This window comes from Cibotium barometz, chromosome 19 (assembly GCF_041138505.1).
Source record: "Cibotium barometz isolate CiBa-2024 chromosome 19, ASM4113850v1, whole genome shotgun sequence".
NCBI lineage: Eukaryota > Viridiplantae > Streptophyta > Polypodiopsida > Cyatheales > Cibotiaceae > Cibotium > Cibotium barometz.
Genome location: NC_141064.1, coordinates 6,895,310 through 6,909,819, shown reverse-complemented (window position 1 = coordinate 6,909,819; position 14,510 = coordinate 6,895,310). Strand labels below are relative to the sequence as shown.

General features: G+C 38.6%; 1 protein-coding gene across 1 annotated transcript; it reads right to left on the bottom strand.

Annotated features, from left to right (window-relative positions):
* Positions 1-1,937: 1,937 nt before the first annotated feature.
* Positions 1,938-5,274, bottom strand: LOC147628156 (large ribosomal subunit protein uL14x/uL14z/uL14y). Its single transcript, XM_086813188.1, has 4 exons — positions 5,101-5,274; positions 4,634-4,918; positions 2,326-2,367; positions 1,938-2,196 (listed from the first exon to the last, which is right to left on the bottom strand). Exons 1-4 carry the CDS (start codon positions 5,111-5,113, stop codon positions 2,114-2,116), a joined length of 423 nt encoding a protein of 140 aa, XP_086669314.1. The 5' UTR covers positions 5,114-5,274; the 3' UTR covers positions 1,938-2,113.
* Between the last annotated feature and the right edge of the window lie 9,236 nt (positions 5,275-14,510).

The window sequence follows — 14,510 nt, the reverse complement described above, 5'->3', positions numbered from 1 at the left end:
TGGGACACGTACACGCTGATACATGGGATTTATATGCCAGCAATACGTGGGATATACGAGCATTGTATGGGGAAACCAATGGCACATCACCACTTACATCAATAAGTGCGAACAGGTAATGTTAATGGGAGACAATTGTAGGCCAAAGACCCAGTGATGTGTAGCATGGGGTACCAGCAAGGACGAAGGAGGCACGTGAGTATGGTATGTGACCAATAAGGTATACACCGGATGCTCAGAGTCATTGGTATATATAATGGTGGGTGGTTAAACATGGTATGCCAAGCAAGGTTTATTTTAGCTATTCTTGAGTTCATCTTCTTCTCTCTCAAGTTTTTTCCATGAGGCTAGAATCAGATAGCTAGAGTTCTTTGCATGGAAGCCTAACATTTGGTTGTAGGTTTGAGCAAGCTTGGGCGTGGAGATTAACAGTTCGCTACTATGACCGTCCATTTTTTTAAAATATGTCTGCCATCATCGACGTCAAATTTTCTTCAACATTGGATTTTCGTCACCGTTCCATAATGGAATTATGGCCATCCTCAAGAGCGAAGGCCCTATTGGACAGACCCTAATGTCTCCAACCCTCATCTGGCATATCTCTTGAGATACGGATGGTAACTTTTATTATTCACTCACAGATGCTACAAAAGATAGAGACGAGAACACCGCCTAGAAAGACAGAGGGGGTACAAAATCATCGAGCAAGACAGAATGGCCCAAACAGAAGGATAGTATGGGTAACAACTTGAATGGAGGATCAAGTGGTTAACCAAACCACATTACTCAAATTTATATACCTCTGCACCTCTGAATTGAACCAACTTATGTGCCACATGAAAGAAGATGGTGTATTTTGGAGTTCTATAATCTATAAAAGTAAGATCCCAACCACCTTTACAATTTCCCTCGCTTCCAGCTAGCGCACCAGTCATCTTTCAAAGATTTATATACCTACATCTTGTCACTACTTCTATGTAAAAATATCCCAGATCCATGTTTCATTGTAGCAAGGAACTTTCTTAACCTCACCATTATTCTCATCAACAAAAGGTACATGTGGAAACTCCCACTTCATTTTTAACCTCAATGAATGCATCGCCATGAATCACATCACCTTTTACTGCTATCATTGACAACATCTTCCCGAGCACTATCATGTCACTTTTGAAGATATGATCCAAATACATTTTTGGAGAACCCTAGCACCTGCCTATCATTTACATACTCCTATCCTTAATCATCAGCTACGAAGCTTTATCAACAATCCAAAATCTTTCCTACCACAACCAAATTCACCTAGTTCACAAGACTACACTATGATTCCCATTATCTCATTTCATGTCAGTCTATGTCACGTGTGCTGGAGAGACACATAAGAGTCTAAGTGACCAATCGGTCTGCCAGCAACCATGCACACTTAAGAATGCTGGGCATTTGCAAGCCAGGGTAGTAATACAAGCCTTTAAACAAGTAATCATATACCCGAAGTGGCTAAGATTAAGGGAACGTTTGCATTAATGATTATTAAAAAGTCAAGGTTCAAGACATGCAGGCACAGCAACTGATTCAGAGAAACACAGAAGAGAACATCCCTTTCAGAAGCAAAGATATCAACAGTGACAAGTGAAGACTGATTAAAATTAAGGCTAAGGATGCAATCCATGATTTTTTTTAAGAGTACTTCAGACCCCACCAGAACTACCTAGCCAAAGCACTTGCTCTTAAAATGAAGAGACTGCTTTCTGCTGGAAGCCTATGAACTCTGAACATTAAATTGAATGGAGGCCATCAACGAGCTGATATAACGTGCAGCTATTCAAAACAGTACCGGCATGACCAAAAAGCACAGAAGGCATGATCAAGACAAGTATAAGAAAGCTATGCAGGCAACACTATAGTGAAGAGACTAGCTCTCTCAAGCCTGATAATGGTCATATGCAAAACTTCAAGTTACCATTGAACTGGCAGCTACATACAAAAACGTAATAATCTTCAGCAAAAGTGTTAGAATCAAAAGGCAGCTCATAAATCAAACAGTGGCTCATCATCCTGCACCTTAATACAATAGCAATAACTTTGACATAAGCAAATGTGTTTAAGAAGCAAAGAGCTACACAATTGCATTTGCAGCACTAGCGATTCTTGGCCACAAGTCTGCACATTCCTTTCCAATAGGACCAGTGATTGCAGAACCTGAAAAAGACGAGGACGACTGACTCTCTCTCTCTCACACACACACACCACATAAAAAACACACAAAAAACACATGCACAGCTATAGCCATGGGTAAACGTTACAGCTGGATAAAATAATACCCCATACCTTTCATCTCTCCCTTAGGATTGACAATTACTCCTGCATTGTCTGTTGAAACAATAAACAAAAAACAGAAAACAGAAGACGAGTATTAGAGGGCAAAAGCCAGATAGACTTGAATCCAGACCCCATATCCAACTAATAAATAATTTCGAGGAGCAACCTACTAAAAAGGCACAGAAATTTAATATTTCTTCATTATTCGGCCAACTTCTGTCTGCCTACAAACCACCCCATCAATTCTGAGATCAACATAATATCATAGCAGGTTTTCCGCCATAAATTGAGGTGCAATTTTGAACAAATTCAGAGAGAAATGATGTGGCAGAACTACGTCACTTTAGGTGAGAAATGATGTGGCAGAACTACATCACTTTAGGTGTCACATCAAGTCTGCACTGTTCTGAACTTGCTAAGAGTCAGCAAGCTATGCTGCAGCAAACTAGACAGGATTTTAGTTCAAAGCCCACGACAGCCATGAAAGGCCAGGTGCCAGCCTTACCCAGAGGAAAAGGCCCCCACTCACCCTATCCCTCACAGAAAAGGCCTCCCCCAATGACCTACCCGAGTCATCAAACATGCCTGCTAATGCTTTTCTAGATTATTGTAACCAAACCAGACCTAACAATCTACGGCTCATTCAATACAGTTGGCAACATTACACACAACCATGGCTCGCAACTCAAACAAAAAAAGGAAGCATTACAGCTAGCATGATGCAGTTCCAAGAGTTCAAAGCTCTAAAATGCTTTTGAAGATCATTCTCCGATTTAGGACTAGACTGGACCAACAGAAGTGTACATGTAACTGATCAATCTGTTCAAACACAAAATGGCCACCTTTACCTGTTCAAGCTTATGTTATTTACACAATGCACGAAGCACTCCCAAATATCTTGATGTTAGGACCCACAAAAGCATGCACGTAACTGATCAGTCTGATCAAATACAAAATGGCCACATTTTACCTGCTCAAACCTTAATTCACTTGCATGAAACATTCCCAATACCTAGCTGTTATGAACTCAGATACCATCCAGCAGTTTGTAAAGGTCACCCATAAAAAGAAAATCATAGCTGTCAAACCTCTGAACCAAATAAAACCGGCTTGCAAAAATATATGCCAGAAAAATGCCCAGGTTACTTCATAAGCTTTACAAAAACCAAAATGCAAGCTTGACTCCATGAGTGCACACTCACAAAGCTTCAAAATCATGAACTCCCATCATTCTTCAAGGCATAGACTTCGTGATGACATCTCTACTCACAAGATCACCCCCCAAGAGTAGGTGCAGGTTCATGCATAAAAACATCACCTTAGTAGACAAATCTTCATAGATAAATGTTGAACCAAGTTTCTATCACTTTTCTGCAGACGAAGGGCAGACTCAGCCATTATGAAGGCTAGCACTAGAGAATGCATGTGCACTACCGTTTTGTAACAGGAAAATATGAAATCAAAACCCACTCCCGGCATCATAGCATTACAAAACGCCAAAGAGCTAAACATGCTGAATACCAAAGGCAGCAAGCATGAGAAAAACCAAGATTCTAAATGTGCATGTTAAATGCAAAGATGAGTTGGTTACAGACTCAAGATATGGCATTATCCCACAGTCCACTGGCAACTACAGCACTTGTTGACAGAGCTCAAGACCTCTGCATGTGAAAACAAGGTGAGATGTTCCTTAACCAGGTATAGGCTCACTTGATGCAACATTCTAACCAATCAACATACGGACATGCACATTAGAGCACCAAACTTCCACAAAAATAACACTGCAGAACTGCAAAGGTTGAAACAAACATCTCCTCTTCCCTTCTACTGTTGATTGAGAAAAAAAAAACTTTTCCAAACAGCAAGGCAAAAAGAGGCCTGAAGATGGTAGAGGCCTACCCAGAACAAGATCAATAGGGAAGGGGGGTTTGTGGGGAACTGAAAGCTAATGAGAATTGATGGAAAAGACATGGCGAATGATTAAATTTGTTTTATAACTGGCACAATTTGCAGCAAAAAGCGAGTAGTAACTCTAATAAAAAAAAATTGGGAGGAGGAGAGTGACGGGGGGGGGGACATTGGCCTTATTTCAACAAGCATCTGCTGCTCAACTTCTACCCTGTGGACTTTCCCAACTTGCCAACCGTCACTGAAATGCAGACATCACAGCTCGTTTGAGACTACCGCTCTGTAACAGTACCTCCTAAACAACAAACCGTATATAGTATAACTTTCTTTTTTTCGTTCTATTAAGTAAGATACAAACGTCACTTCCTGATCAAGAGCACAAAGATGAGATTAAAATGCACTTCCTTACCTTCAAAATACATGAAGACACCATCCTTTCTTCTCCAGGGCTTGCGCTGGCGGACAATCACGGCAGGCATAACCTTCTTCCGCAGATCAGGCTTTCCTTTCTTCACAGTGGCCATTACCATGTCACCGACGCATGCAGCAGGCAGTCTATTGAGACGGCCTTTCACACCTTTGACGGAGATCACATACAGGTTCTTGGCACCTGTGTTATCCGCGCAGTTCACAACGGCGCCCACAGGCAGACCAAGAGACATCCGGAACTTGTTGCCAGAAGAGCCTCCACGCCCTGCCCAAACAGAAAATGGCGATAAGAATGCCAGAATCATGACATTGTTGCAGAGGAAGAGGCCGAAACGCCATAGCTATGGAGCTTCAAAACACAGAACAAGACACTTTTAAAATCGGCGAAAAGCCAGTGTCCAGCCATTGAAGCTTTAACACAATTTACAACGAAGAGATAGAGCGCACCTCGTTTCGACATGGCCGCTTCACACGAGCACGCAGAGGTTCAACTACACAAACCCTAAGTCTTGGGTATATAAATTCTTGTAATTTAGGGTTGGGAGCGTGTGCGCCCACTTTTGGGCTCTTCACACCACTTAGCAGAGTTTACACGCTCCCACTTTTGGGCTCTTCACACCACTTAGCAGCGGTGCACCTCCTCTGCTGAGGTGAGATGCGGGTCGCTCCTTGCTTCCTACGTGTTGCATGGTTAGTGGTTAGTGCTACTCTTTCGTATGCAGCTCGCTCCTGCATGTTGCATGGGGTGGCTCGGTCATGGGCGTCTCCTGTGCACTTCCTCCACTGGCTGCTGAGATGAGATGTGGGTCGCTCCTTTCTTCCTGCGTGTTGCTCAGAGTGTCTGTGGTGGTCTGTGATGTGTCTGTGGTGGTATGTGCTGTGATGGTATGTGGTTGGTTGCTGGAGTCGTCTATGATGGTCTCTGATTAGTTGTTGCTAGTTCGATTTTATTGTTTAGTTGCTAAATAATGCTTGTTTGGTTCGATTTGATGAGAACCCTACTAATCTTGATTTCTTTCTGTAGATTAATCTTAATTGTTTATTCTTGTTCTTTCTGTAATTTCTGTACGTCGGCCTCGAGAGGGCGCTTATGGCTTTGGTACGGTTTAAGGCTAAATGGGTGTTAGGTAGGAGTTAGCATGTGTGAATTTTGGGGCAGTGTGCATGCATGGTCTCTGATTAGTTGTTGTTTAGTTGCTAATTAATGCTTTGTTTGGTTCGATTTGATGAGAACCCTGCTAACCTTTATTAATGCTTGTTCTTTCTGTAGATTAATCTTAATTGTTCTTTCTGTAATTTCTGTACGTCGGCCTCGTGAGGGTGTGTACGGCTTTGGTACGGTCGTGGGTGGGATGCGATGTTGGCTGGGCCAATAAAAGGGCACCTGTTTGGGGGCTATGGGCTTGGGAACTCACTGTTGGTTCGTTGGGTCGTAGGCTCTATGTTGTGGGCTAGGGTTGGGTTGGGCATGTCCGACTGTCGTCGTAAGCTCTGTGTTGTGGGGTTGATTGGGTTGGGTCTATGTGTTGGGGTGGGTCTTTGCCATGGCACCTCGCCGTCCTCAAGGGTTTACAGACATCACAAATGTAGGTAAAGATACAGGAGGCCCTTCTGCGCATCCACTAGATAAAGGAAAAGTCTTGGAGGCTACTACATCCACAGATGCCCGTGACAAAGGCAAGGGTGTGGCAGATTCATCAAATCCTCATATTCTCACACCCCCTGAAGGAAAGAAAATGGTTAGAAATCTACATATGGTGAAGAGTAGGGCAAGGTCTATAGGTTCTGACCCTAGCGTTAACAATACCACCAAATGCAAAAAAGGGGCCACTCGTTAGGTTGACCAGGCTGCTTGAGGTTTCTGTGATTGTAGGTGTTGGGAGTGGTGACATAGATATTGCATTCTGGGAACCATGAGAAGACTTTGTCCGGTCTGAATATATTAGTTGTTTGTGGAACATTGAATCATAGCCACTTCCAAATGATCATTAAAATAATGGCAGTTTCCTTAATAGGCAACCTTATAAAAATATATCTTGCATGGGATGTATCAAAACCAGCTGGGGGCATTGTTATGTGCAAGGGTTTGAAACAAGTTCGCTTGCACACATTCGAAGGTATGTTGGGTTATTGCATGAAAGATATGTTTAAACCTCGTTTTAAGTTTTTTGTCACAATGTAATGGCGAAAGAAATTACTAGGGGGCGGGAGTAATATGCATTGTATGGGGCTGGAGACTTAAAGAACAAAGTCTCTCTGTCGCCAGTGAATGTATTTGACCGAGCATATGTGTACATGGATGGATAACTACATTCCTAATAGGCTTGGGTCAACATTGGAGTCAACACTTTTGCGCATGATGCGCATGAGGAAGTACTACCCATCTACCCAGTGGGGCTGATCCCTAAAACTGAAAATGGGATGGACAAAAAAAGAGCAGTTGTAGGATGGAAAGTGATGAAGATACCACATCTCACTCAACCGATTGATGTTGATCAAATTTTCTTTTTGGGCTCTCCTCGTTACAGGTATTATCCAAATGTGGATGCTAGCAATGAAGCAAATGAAGAAGATGATGGGAAGCCCGGTTCAAGAAGCAACCCCATCAATCTTAAAAGTGACGAAGATGTGTTCTTTGTGCAGAGGGTGGTTCCTTGTCTACAAAAGGGAATCATGGATCTTTTCTAGATGGCTCGACTATGTGCCTTTATTCCATGCTTGCAAGACAACCAAACATGCTGTTTTCATGTGACTTTCAAGAAAGAGATTGTTTGATGTGAATATCAGTTTTCAGAATGCAATGTAACTAGTACTTCAGCCTTGTACATACACGAAGCAATAAAGCCCCCCTAAAACACATTTTTTATGAATATATGCAATAACTTTCCGAAAAAATATCCATCTTTTTCAAATTTTGTGCAAGAGAGATTTTTTTTTACAAACCATTGAATTTAAAATATTTATTGCATACCGAGGTCTAAACCTACCAAAAAGAATACTAAGGTAAGAACCTTAGTAAAACAAAGCAAAAAAATAAAAAATAAAAATAAAAATAAAAAATCTAGCCCTTAATTAATGCGGAATTTTTTTTAAGTGAATAGGCAAGTAAAATTTTATTTTAAAGTGGAATCAACCAGCCGCATTTATTTTTATATTTGGAAAGGTTTTGTATTTCAAAAGCATTAACTCCAGAAAGGTTTTTGAATTTCATGTGTGAACTAAAATTTGCTAAACTTATGCAAACCAAATGTCATGGATCTAAATTTCTAGGAAGATAGAAATCAAATAAATTGCAAGATTTGATTTAAATTCAAACAATTCATCAAACATCACATGATCATGACCAAAATATTCCAAAACAAATAAAATACTTAGCTCACAAAGATTTGGCTCCAATATTGGGTGCAATCATCTCCTCTTGTGTGTATGGCCTAATTTTCCCCACACATGAGTATTTACGAGATACTTTATTCCAATTTAGGCCATAGCCTCCAAAAATACAAAAAGGGTGCTTTTCTTGGATGACACTCTCTTATCTTCAAAAATAGAGTGCTCATAAATTGAGGCTTGGGTTTAAAGCATATCACGCTTTACCAAATATTAAAGATCAAGTCCATGCTTGATAAACTAAGGCTTTTACAAAATAAATCAAAATGTGCACAAGCTAGCACATGTATATACAAAGCTTGTTTACAAAATGGTGTGCCAAGTAATAAATTTGTGCGACTTCTCTTCAATCCTCATAATCTTCTTCACCTATAAAATAACCAACAATAAATTCGTGAAATAAATATTCCATAATCATACAAACCATCATCACATACATGTTTGTAGGCGTAAGTAACCCAGGAATCACCCCTACATACGAACCAGCTTAAACAAACATTGGAGACTCCAAGTATACGTCAATGTCCACCAAACGTATTAATATTTATAATGATAACCCAAGTGTCCCTAAATTATCTAAGAGGGTAGAATAATATTTTTAAGAGGGCTTAAAATATATTCCCATAACCTTCCCTCTTACTTGAGTTTGAATTTGCCTTTAATTGCTGGTTTGTGTTGAAAAGAATGGAGGATCTCAGGGAAAGCACGAAAATATTTCTTAGACACCCATCTTGCATCTTCACTCACGAGGATGATTTTTGAAAGTTATTAAATATTTACTATATTGGTTTCCAGTACGAGTTGGTGTAATTTGATGGTCAATGATGGTATATGGGAGTAAGATTTCTTGGTCTCCTTCAATAAGAGGTGGTTCTTCATATACTAGATGAGTGGGAAGTTGTCCTTTGAAAGGTTTAAATAAGCTAACATAAAATGAATTGTGAATGTGCCAATGAGAAGGTAATTCAAGTTTATATGCAACATCATTAATTTTGTGGATCACTTTAAGAGGTCCATAAAATCTTGGTACAAGCTTAACAGCTGGGAATTTTTCAACACTTTTAAGTTGATGTTTTTCAATTTTCAAAAGTACATAGTCTCTAAGTTCAAAGGATACAGCTTTACATTTACCATTGCTTGATTAACATACTTTTCTTAAGCATGAGCATTGGAATGTTTTACGTCATTCAGAATGGTCGTAAAATCAATAGTAAATTGATCAGCAGCTTCTATTTTGTGAGAAAGTCTAGTTGTCAGAATAGGCAAAAGTTTTCCATATATAGTTTCGAAAGGTGCTCGACCAATAGGTGAATGAGGAGTATTATTGTAAGCAAATTGGAGAAGATGAATGTACTTATCCCATGAGTTAGATTGTTAGGCAACATAGGCTCTGAGTAGATCTAAGATAGTGTTATTAGTAATGTTACAGGACCATGGTACATGGAGATTAAATTATTCCATAAATTCAATAATAAAAGAAATTAAACCATAACATCATAGCATAAATCAAGAGCATGAAAGATCAATAACACAAGACTGGGTGCAATCTCCCCCCCGACGTGTGTGGCTCCCCTCCCACACGTGGTATTTTAATCATATTAATAAATTTAGCCCTTGGAGCCATTAATAGCATAGCTTTTCCAAAATTGGGCTTTTTTACAAAATTGACCCTTAGTCCAATGCTTTTAAAGCATCTCATAAAAAATAATCCTTGCCCAATATATGTACAATGGACCAAACCATACAAAATTAAATATTTAACACACATGTGCTTGGCTAGATAGTCTCGTCCAATGTCCACCTTGGTCGTCTCGAACTCATGATCTATACTCAACATAATCCACAATGTTAGATCACAACTACTTTGGAATCACTCACAAAAGTAATTATAACAAATGAAAATCATTCATTACCATGCTTCACACATGAATGATTTTCATCACACATAATTAATTGGATTCACTCCCATGATAAAATGTTCTGAAAAATCTCACTCCCGTGACAGTCCTCCCATTTGGGAAAGCAATTTTTCTCAATTGCGTCAAATGATCAACAACCTAACAAGGTTAACTCAAATAATTAAACATAGTTCAATCACCACTCCCTGGGAGGAATACTACATACATTAATAACACTAGATGATTAGTATTTATTGTGGAGTCACCCACAATACGCAATCACTAGTATGGTATGAATCGTGAGGACCTATACGACACCTCATTCAGTACCCTTGTATGGTGCGACACCTCCGTCAATGACCCTCGCAGAGTGTGATACCTCGTTCGGTGACCTTCACACAAATCTTCACATGTGCGACACCTCATTCGGTATCCTCGCACATATCTCTCTCGTGTGACACCTCGTTTGGTACCCTCACACAATCTTTACTGGTGCGACACCTTATTTGGTACCTTCGCATGCATCTCTCTCGTGTGACACCTCGGTACCCTCACACAATCTTTCACTGGTGCGACACCTCATTCGGTACCCTTGCACGCATCCCTCTCGTGTGACACCTTGTTTGGTGCCCTCACACAATCTTTCATTAGTGCGACACCTCATTCGGTACCCTCACACCTGCTATCTTATTCCAATGATGATTTCAATAAGCATGTGTTTAAGGTAGGAATCTCGGTTTCCTGTTCGGTCTTGAAGATGGTGTCGTGAAAGCTACATGTATCAACAGGTTATTTCTAACTTGTCTGTAAGAAAAAGATGAAAGTTTAATAATTATTACTGATCTTGGTATGATACTGTATTAAACTTAGATTTTCTACACATAACATACTAAACGCCTCGGTCTAATATGGTTTTCATGGATTTTAAATCTTGAAAGAGGTCTTGTTTACAATTGATGTTTGTAGACTTGAACAAATCTCTATTTTTGAATAAGAAATCTGTAATCTTTAGGAATCTTGTACTTAATTAAAGTTTTGGTTTGAACGTCTCTTGTACTAAAATAAAACTTCCTCTTGGGCTTGAATAGATCTTGTACTTGTATCTTGTGAAAAATTAAGACTATACTTGACTTGATGGTTAGTTTTAGTCTTGCCTTACCATTCATGATACGATTGAGTGATACAAAACTTGATTTTCAGAGTACGTTTTCAACAACTCAATGAAGAACTTGTCTTTATCTACTAGCAATTACTCGTCACACTTGAACCAATACTTGTTGCTGGAGACCAACTAGCTATGTCATTAAATTTAGCATATCTTCTCTTAGTCGTAATAATCAATCCAAGTGATCTACTAGTACAAGTTTTCCTTATTCTTGATATTATGAATTGAGTGTTTTCTTGTCATCTGGAATTAGTTTCTAGAAACTAGGGTGCTTTAAAGTTTTCTTTGTAGGTCTCAATGAATGGCTAATAATACAGAAGGAAATGAATACTTAATTTTTAAATTTTCAGAATCATTTCAAAATCAAGAGAATTATTTGAAAGAAATGAAATAATTAATTAATTCGACTTTAAAAGTGATTAATGATTAATTCTTAAAACTTGAACATATAAAAGACAGTAAAATAAATGCTTTTAAATTTTTCTAACCTCAAAAATAAAGTTTCAACCATTTGGAAAATATAGGAAATTATTTTATAAACTATTCAAGGTATGAGAAAAGACTTATCTCATAATTTGTCGGGCTAAAAAAGAGGATATTAACTGATCAAATAGAAAAAAAAAGTTAGTAAGTATAGGTATCATTCTCTGGTTGAAAGCCTTTACACGAAATTTTCGATGGGGTAGAAAGAGACTGAGTAGATTACATTTAAATCATACAAAGTGAAATCATAATTCAGAGTATGGTGAGTTGGTCCAAGAAGATAGTAATCTACTACCCCTAATTTTTCCAAAAACATGATTAGTTTAATATTATTCTGAAAGAAATTAACTAAAGTCTCAATAATGACGAAGCAATGTTTTTCGTCGTCGCTCCAGCATACCATATGTACAATGGGCCAAACCATACAAAATTAAATATTTAGCACACATGTGCTTGGCTAGATAATCTCGTCTAATGTCCACCTTGGTCGTCTCGAACTCATGATCTATACTCAACATAATCCACAATGTTAGATCACAATTACTTTGGAATCACTCACAAAAATAATTATAACAAATGAAAATCATTCATTACCATGCTTCACACATGAACCATGCATCACACATAATTAATTGTTTCACTCCCATGATAAAATATTCTTAAAAATCTCACTCCCATGACAAGTAACCTCAATTTGTCCATTTGTTTCTGGATGGAAAGCTGTTGAGAAATCTACTTTAGTGCCTAGGTTGGAGAATAATGTGATTAGTCGACTCTACCAAGCCTCCTGGCAAGACTGCCATCTCCTTGGATCACATGGTGCGCTCCTATAACACTTTTGCCTCTCCTTGGCTCACGCAAGTCACCATACTTGTGCTTGTCCTTAACTGTTGACATCGCCTAGCACTTGCCTCTCCCAAGCTCACGATTCGCCTTGCCCTTTGCATGCTACAATAGCCCACCTCCATTTCCCAACTGACCTAAATTTGGATCTTGGGGAGACACATCACTTATTATCATACGGACTAAAATATATAAACTTCAATTATAACCATGAGTAAGATAGCGTAAACCATGATGAAAATAAAACACATGAGAGAGTATTGGGTGTAATCTATCACCCCTCCAAAAGTGTCAGCATCCTTCCACTTCTTGAGTGTTTATGTTTTATTAATAAAAATAGCCCACATGCCAAAAATATTTGCACACTTTTGCATGGGCTTGCCCTTTACAAAAATAGGAGTTGCTTTTAACACAAGCTTAGATAAATCCTTCCTATCTAAACCACTAAAATAAAGAATCCCAAGGGTTAATTCACGTGCAATAAAATCAATGTCCATGCCCAAGTATAACAAAAGTGGACGGCCAACAATAATACAAAATATCTCGTATAGTAAATACTCAGCCAAAATACAAAAAATGAGAACCTTCCCGATAATAGCTCACACCATATCACCGCCATCATGTCCCAGCCATATTGGCTTATGAGCACAAAGCACAAACACATTATACATTAGTAACACATGCTAAAATTACACAATAGCACATAAGCATTAAATCTAACATGTAATTCTAGCCATCCCTAATTTCGTATATCCTACACATGGAATATTGGGAATCACCCAAGTGCCATGCTACGAACATAGCGGTAATTAGGTGTTCCCAATTAACCACAGAGGGACAAACAAATAAACCGTAACATCCCTCCTACCCGGGATAGCAACTATCCTTAGTAGCATTATATGAACTGGCCCGTGTTTGACAGTAAGATTGGATGAGGTCGAGATAGGCACGAAAAAACCTCTTAGGCATCCATTTAGCATTCTCGTGGGGCGGGGATTATTTTTAAAGGTCAAAAGATATCTATTATACACTATACCTATGCGAGTGGTAGTGGACTCATGGTCGATAATAGCTTTGAGTTGAAGTTCTTCTACCTGGTCAACAAGACTAGGTGCTCTCATGTATAGGATGTGTAGGAAAAAGGTCCCTTATAAGGTCTCAATAGATTGATATGGAAAGAATTATGAATTCTCCAATGATGAGAGGGAAGTGAAAGCCTATATTCTAGGTCATTATTCTTATGTGAGTAATTTGAAAAGGACCATAAAAACGAGGAGCTAACTTAACAACAGGGTTAGTTTCAACACTTTTAACAAGTCTCTTTTTAATACGAAGCAAAACATATTGATCCACTTGAAAAACCATGTGCTTTCTTTTCTTATTAGCATGTTTAGTGTATTGCTCTTATGCTTTGGAAATAGCATTACGAACATGATTATGAATAGAGGTAAAATCAATGGTGAATTGATGTGCAGCTTCAATAGTGTGTGACAAAGGAGTTATAGGAGTAGGTAAAACTTTTCCATACACAATTGCAAAAGATGCTTTTCCAGTGGATGAATGTAGTGTATTATTGTATGCAAATCATAAAATATGAATATACTTATCACAGTCTTTAGGTTGTGATGAAACATATGCACGAAGTAAATCTAATATTGTGCTATTTGTCCGTTCAGTTTGACCATTATATTCAAGATGAAATGCAGTGGAAAAATCCAATTTGGTCCCTAGATTATCAAACAATGTAGTCCAAAAATCACTGTAGAACTTAGAATATAAAAAACAATCACTTGTGGTAAACCATGATGTGTGAAAATCTATTTAACAAACAAGTGTGCAGCTTGATGTGCAGTAAGAGTCTTTTTACAACAAGGAAGAAAATATGTCTGTTTACTAAATCTATCAACAATACTCCAAATCATAGCATTATGGCTTGCAGTTTATGAAAAAACTAGTGAGAAAATCCATGGAAATTTGTTCCCGAGGAGCATTAGGAATTGGAAGACCATGAGTAAACCAAGTTTCTTACCCTTGTAACTTTTTACTTTTTTACAAACATCACATTCAGAAACAAATCTAGC

Bases quoted from the DNA above. Each gene is read 5' to 3' on its own strand.
- LOC147628156 (XM_086813188.1), bottom strand. The intron at 2,368-4,633 runs GTAAGGAAGTGC...TTGTTTCAACAG, and splicing joins TGTCTTCATGTATTTTGAAG to ACAATGCAGGAGTAATTGTC. The intron at 2,197-2,325 runs GTATGGGGTATT...CGTCTTTTTCAG, and splicing joins TCCTAAGGGAGAGATGAAAG to GTTCTGCAATCACTGGTCCT.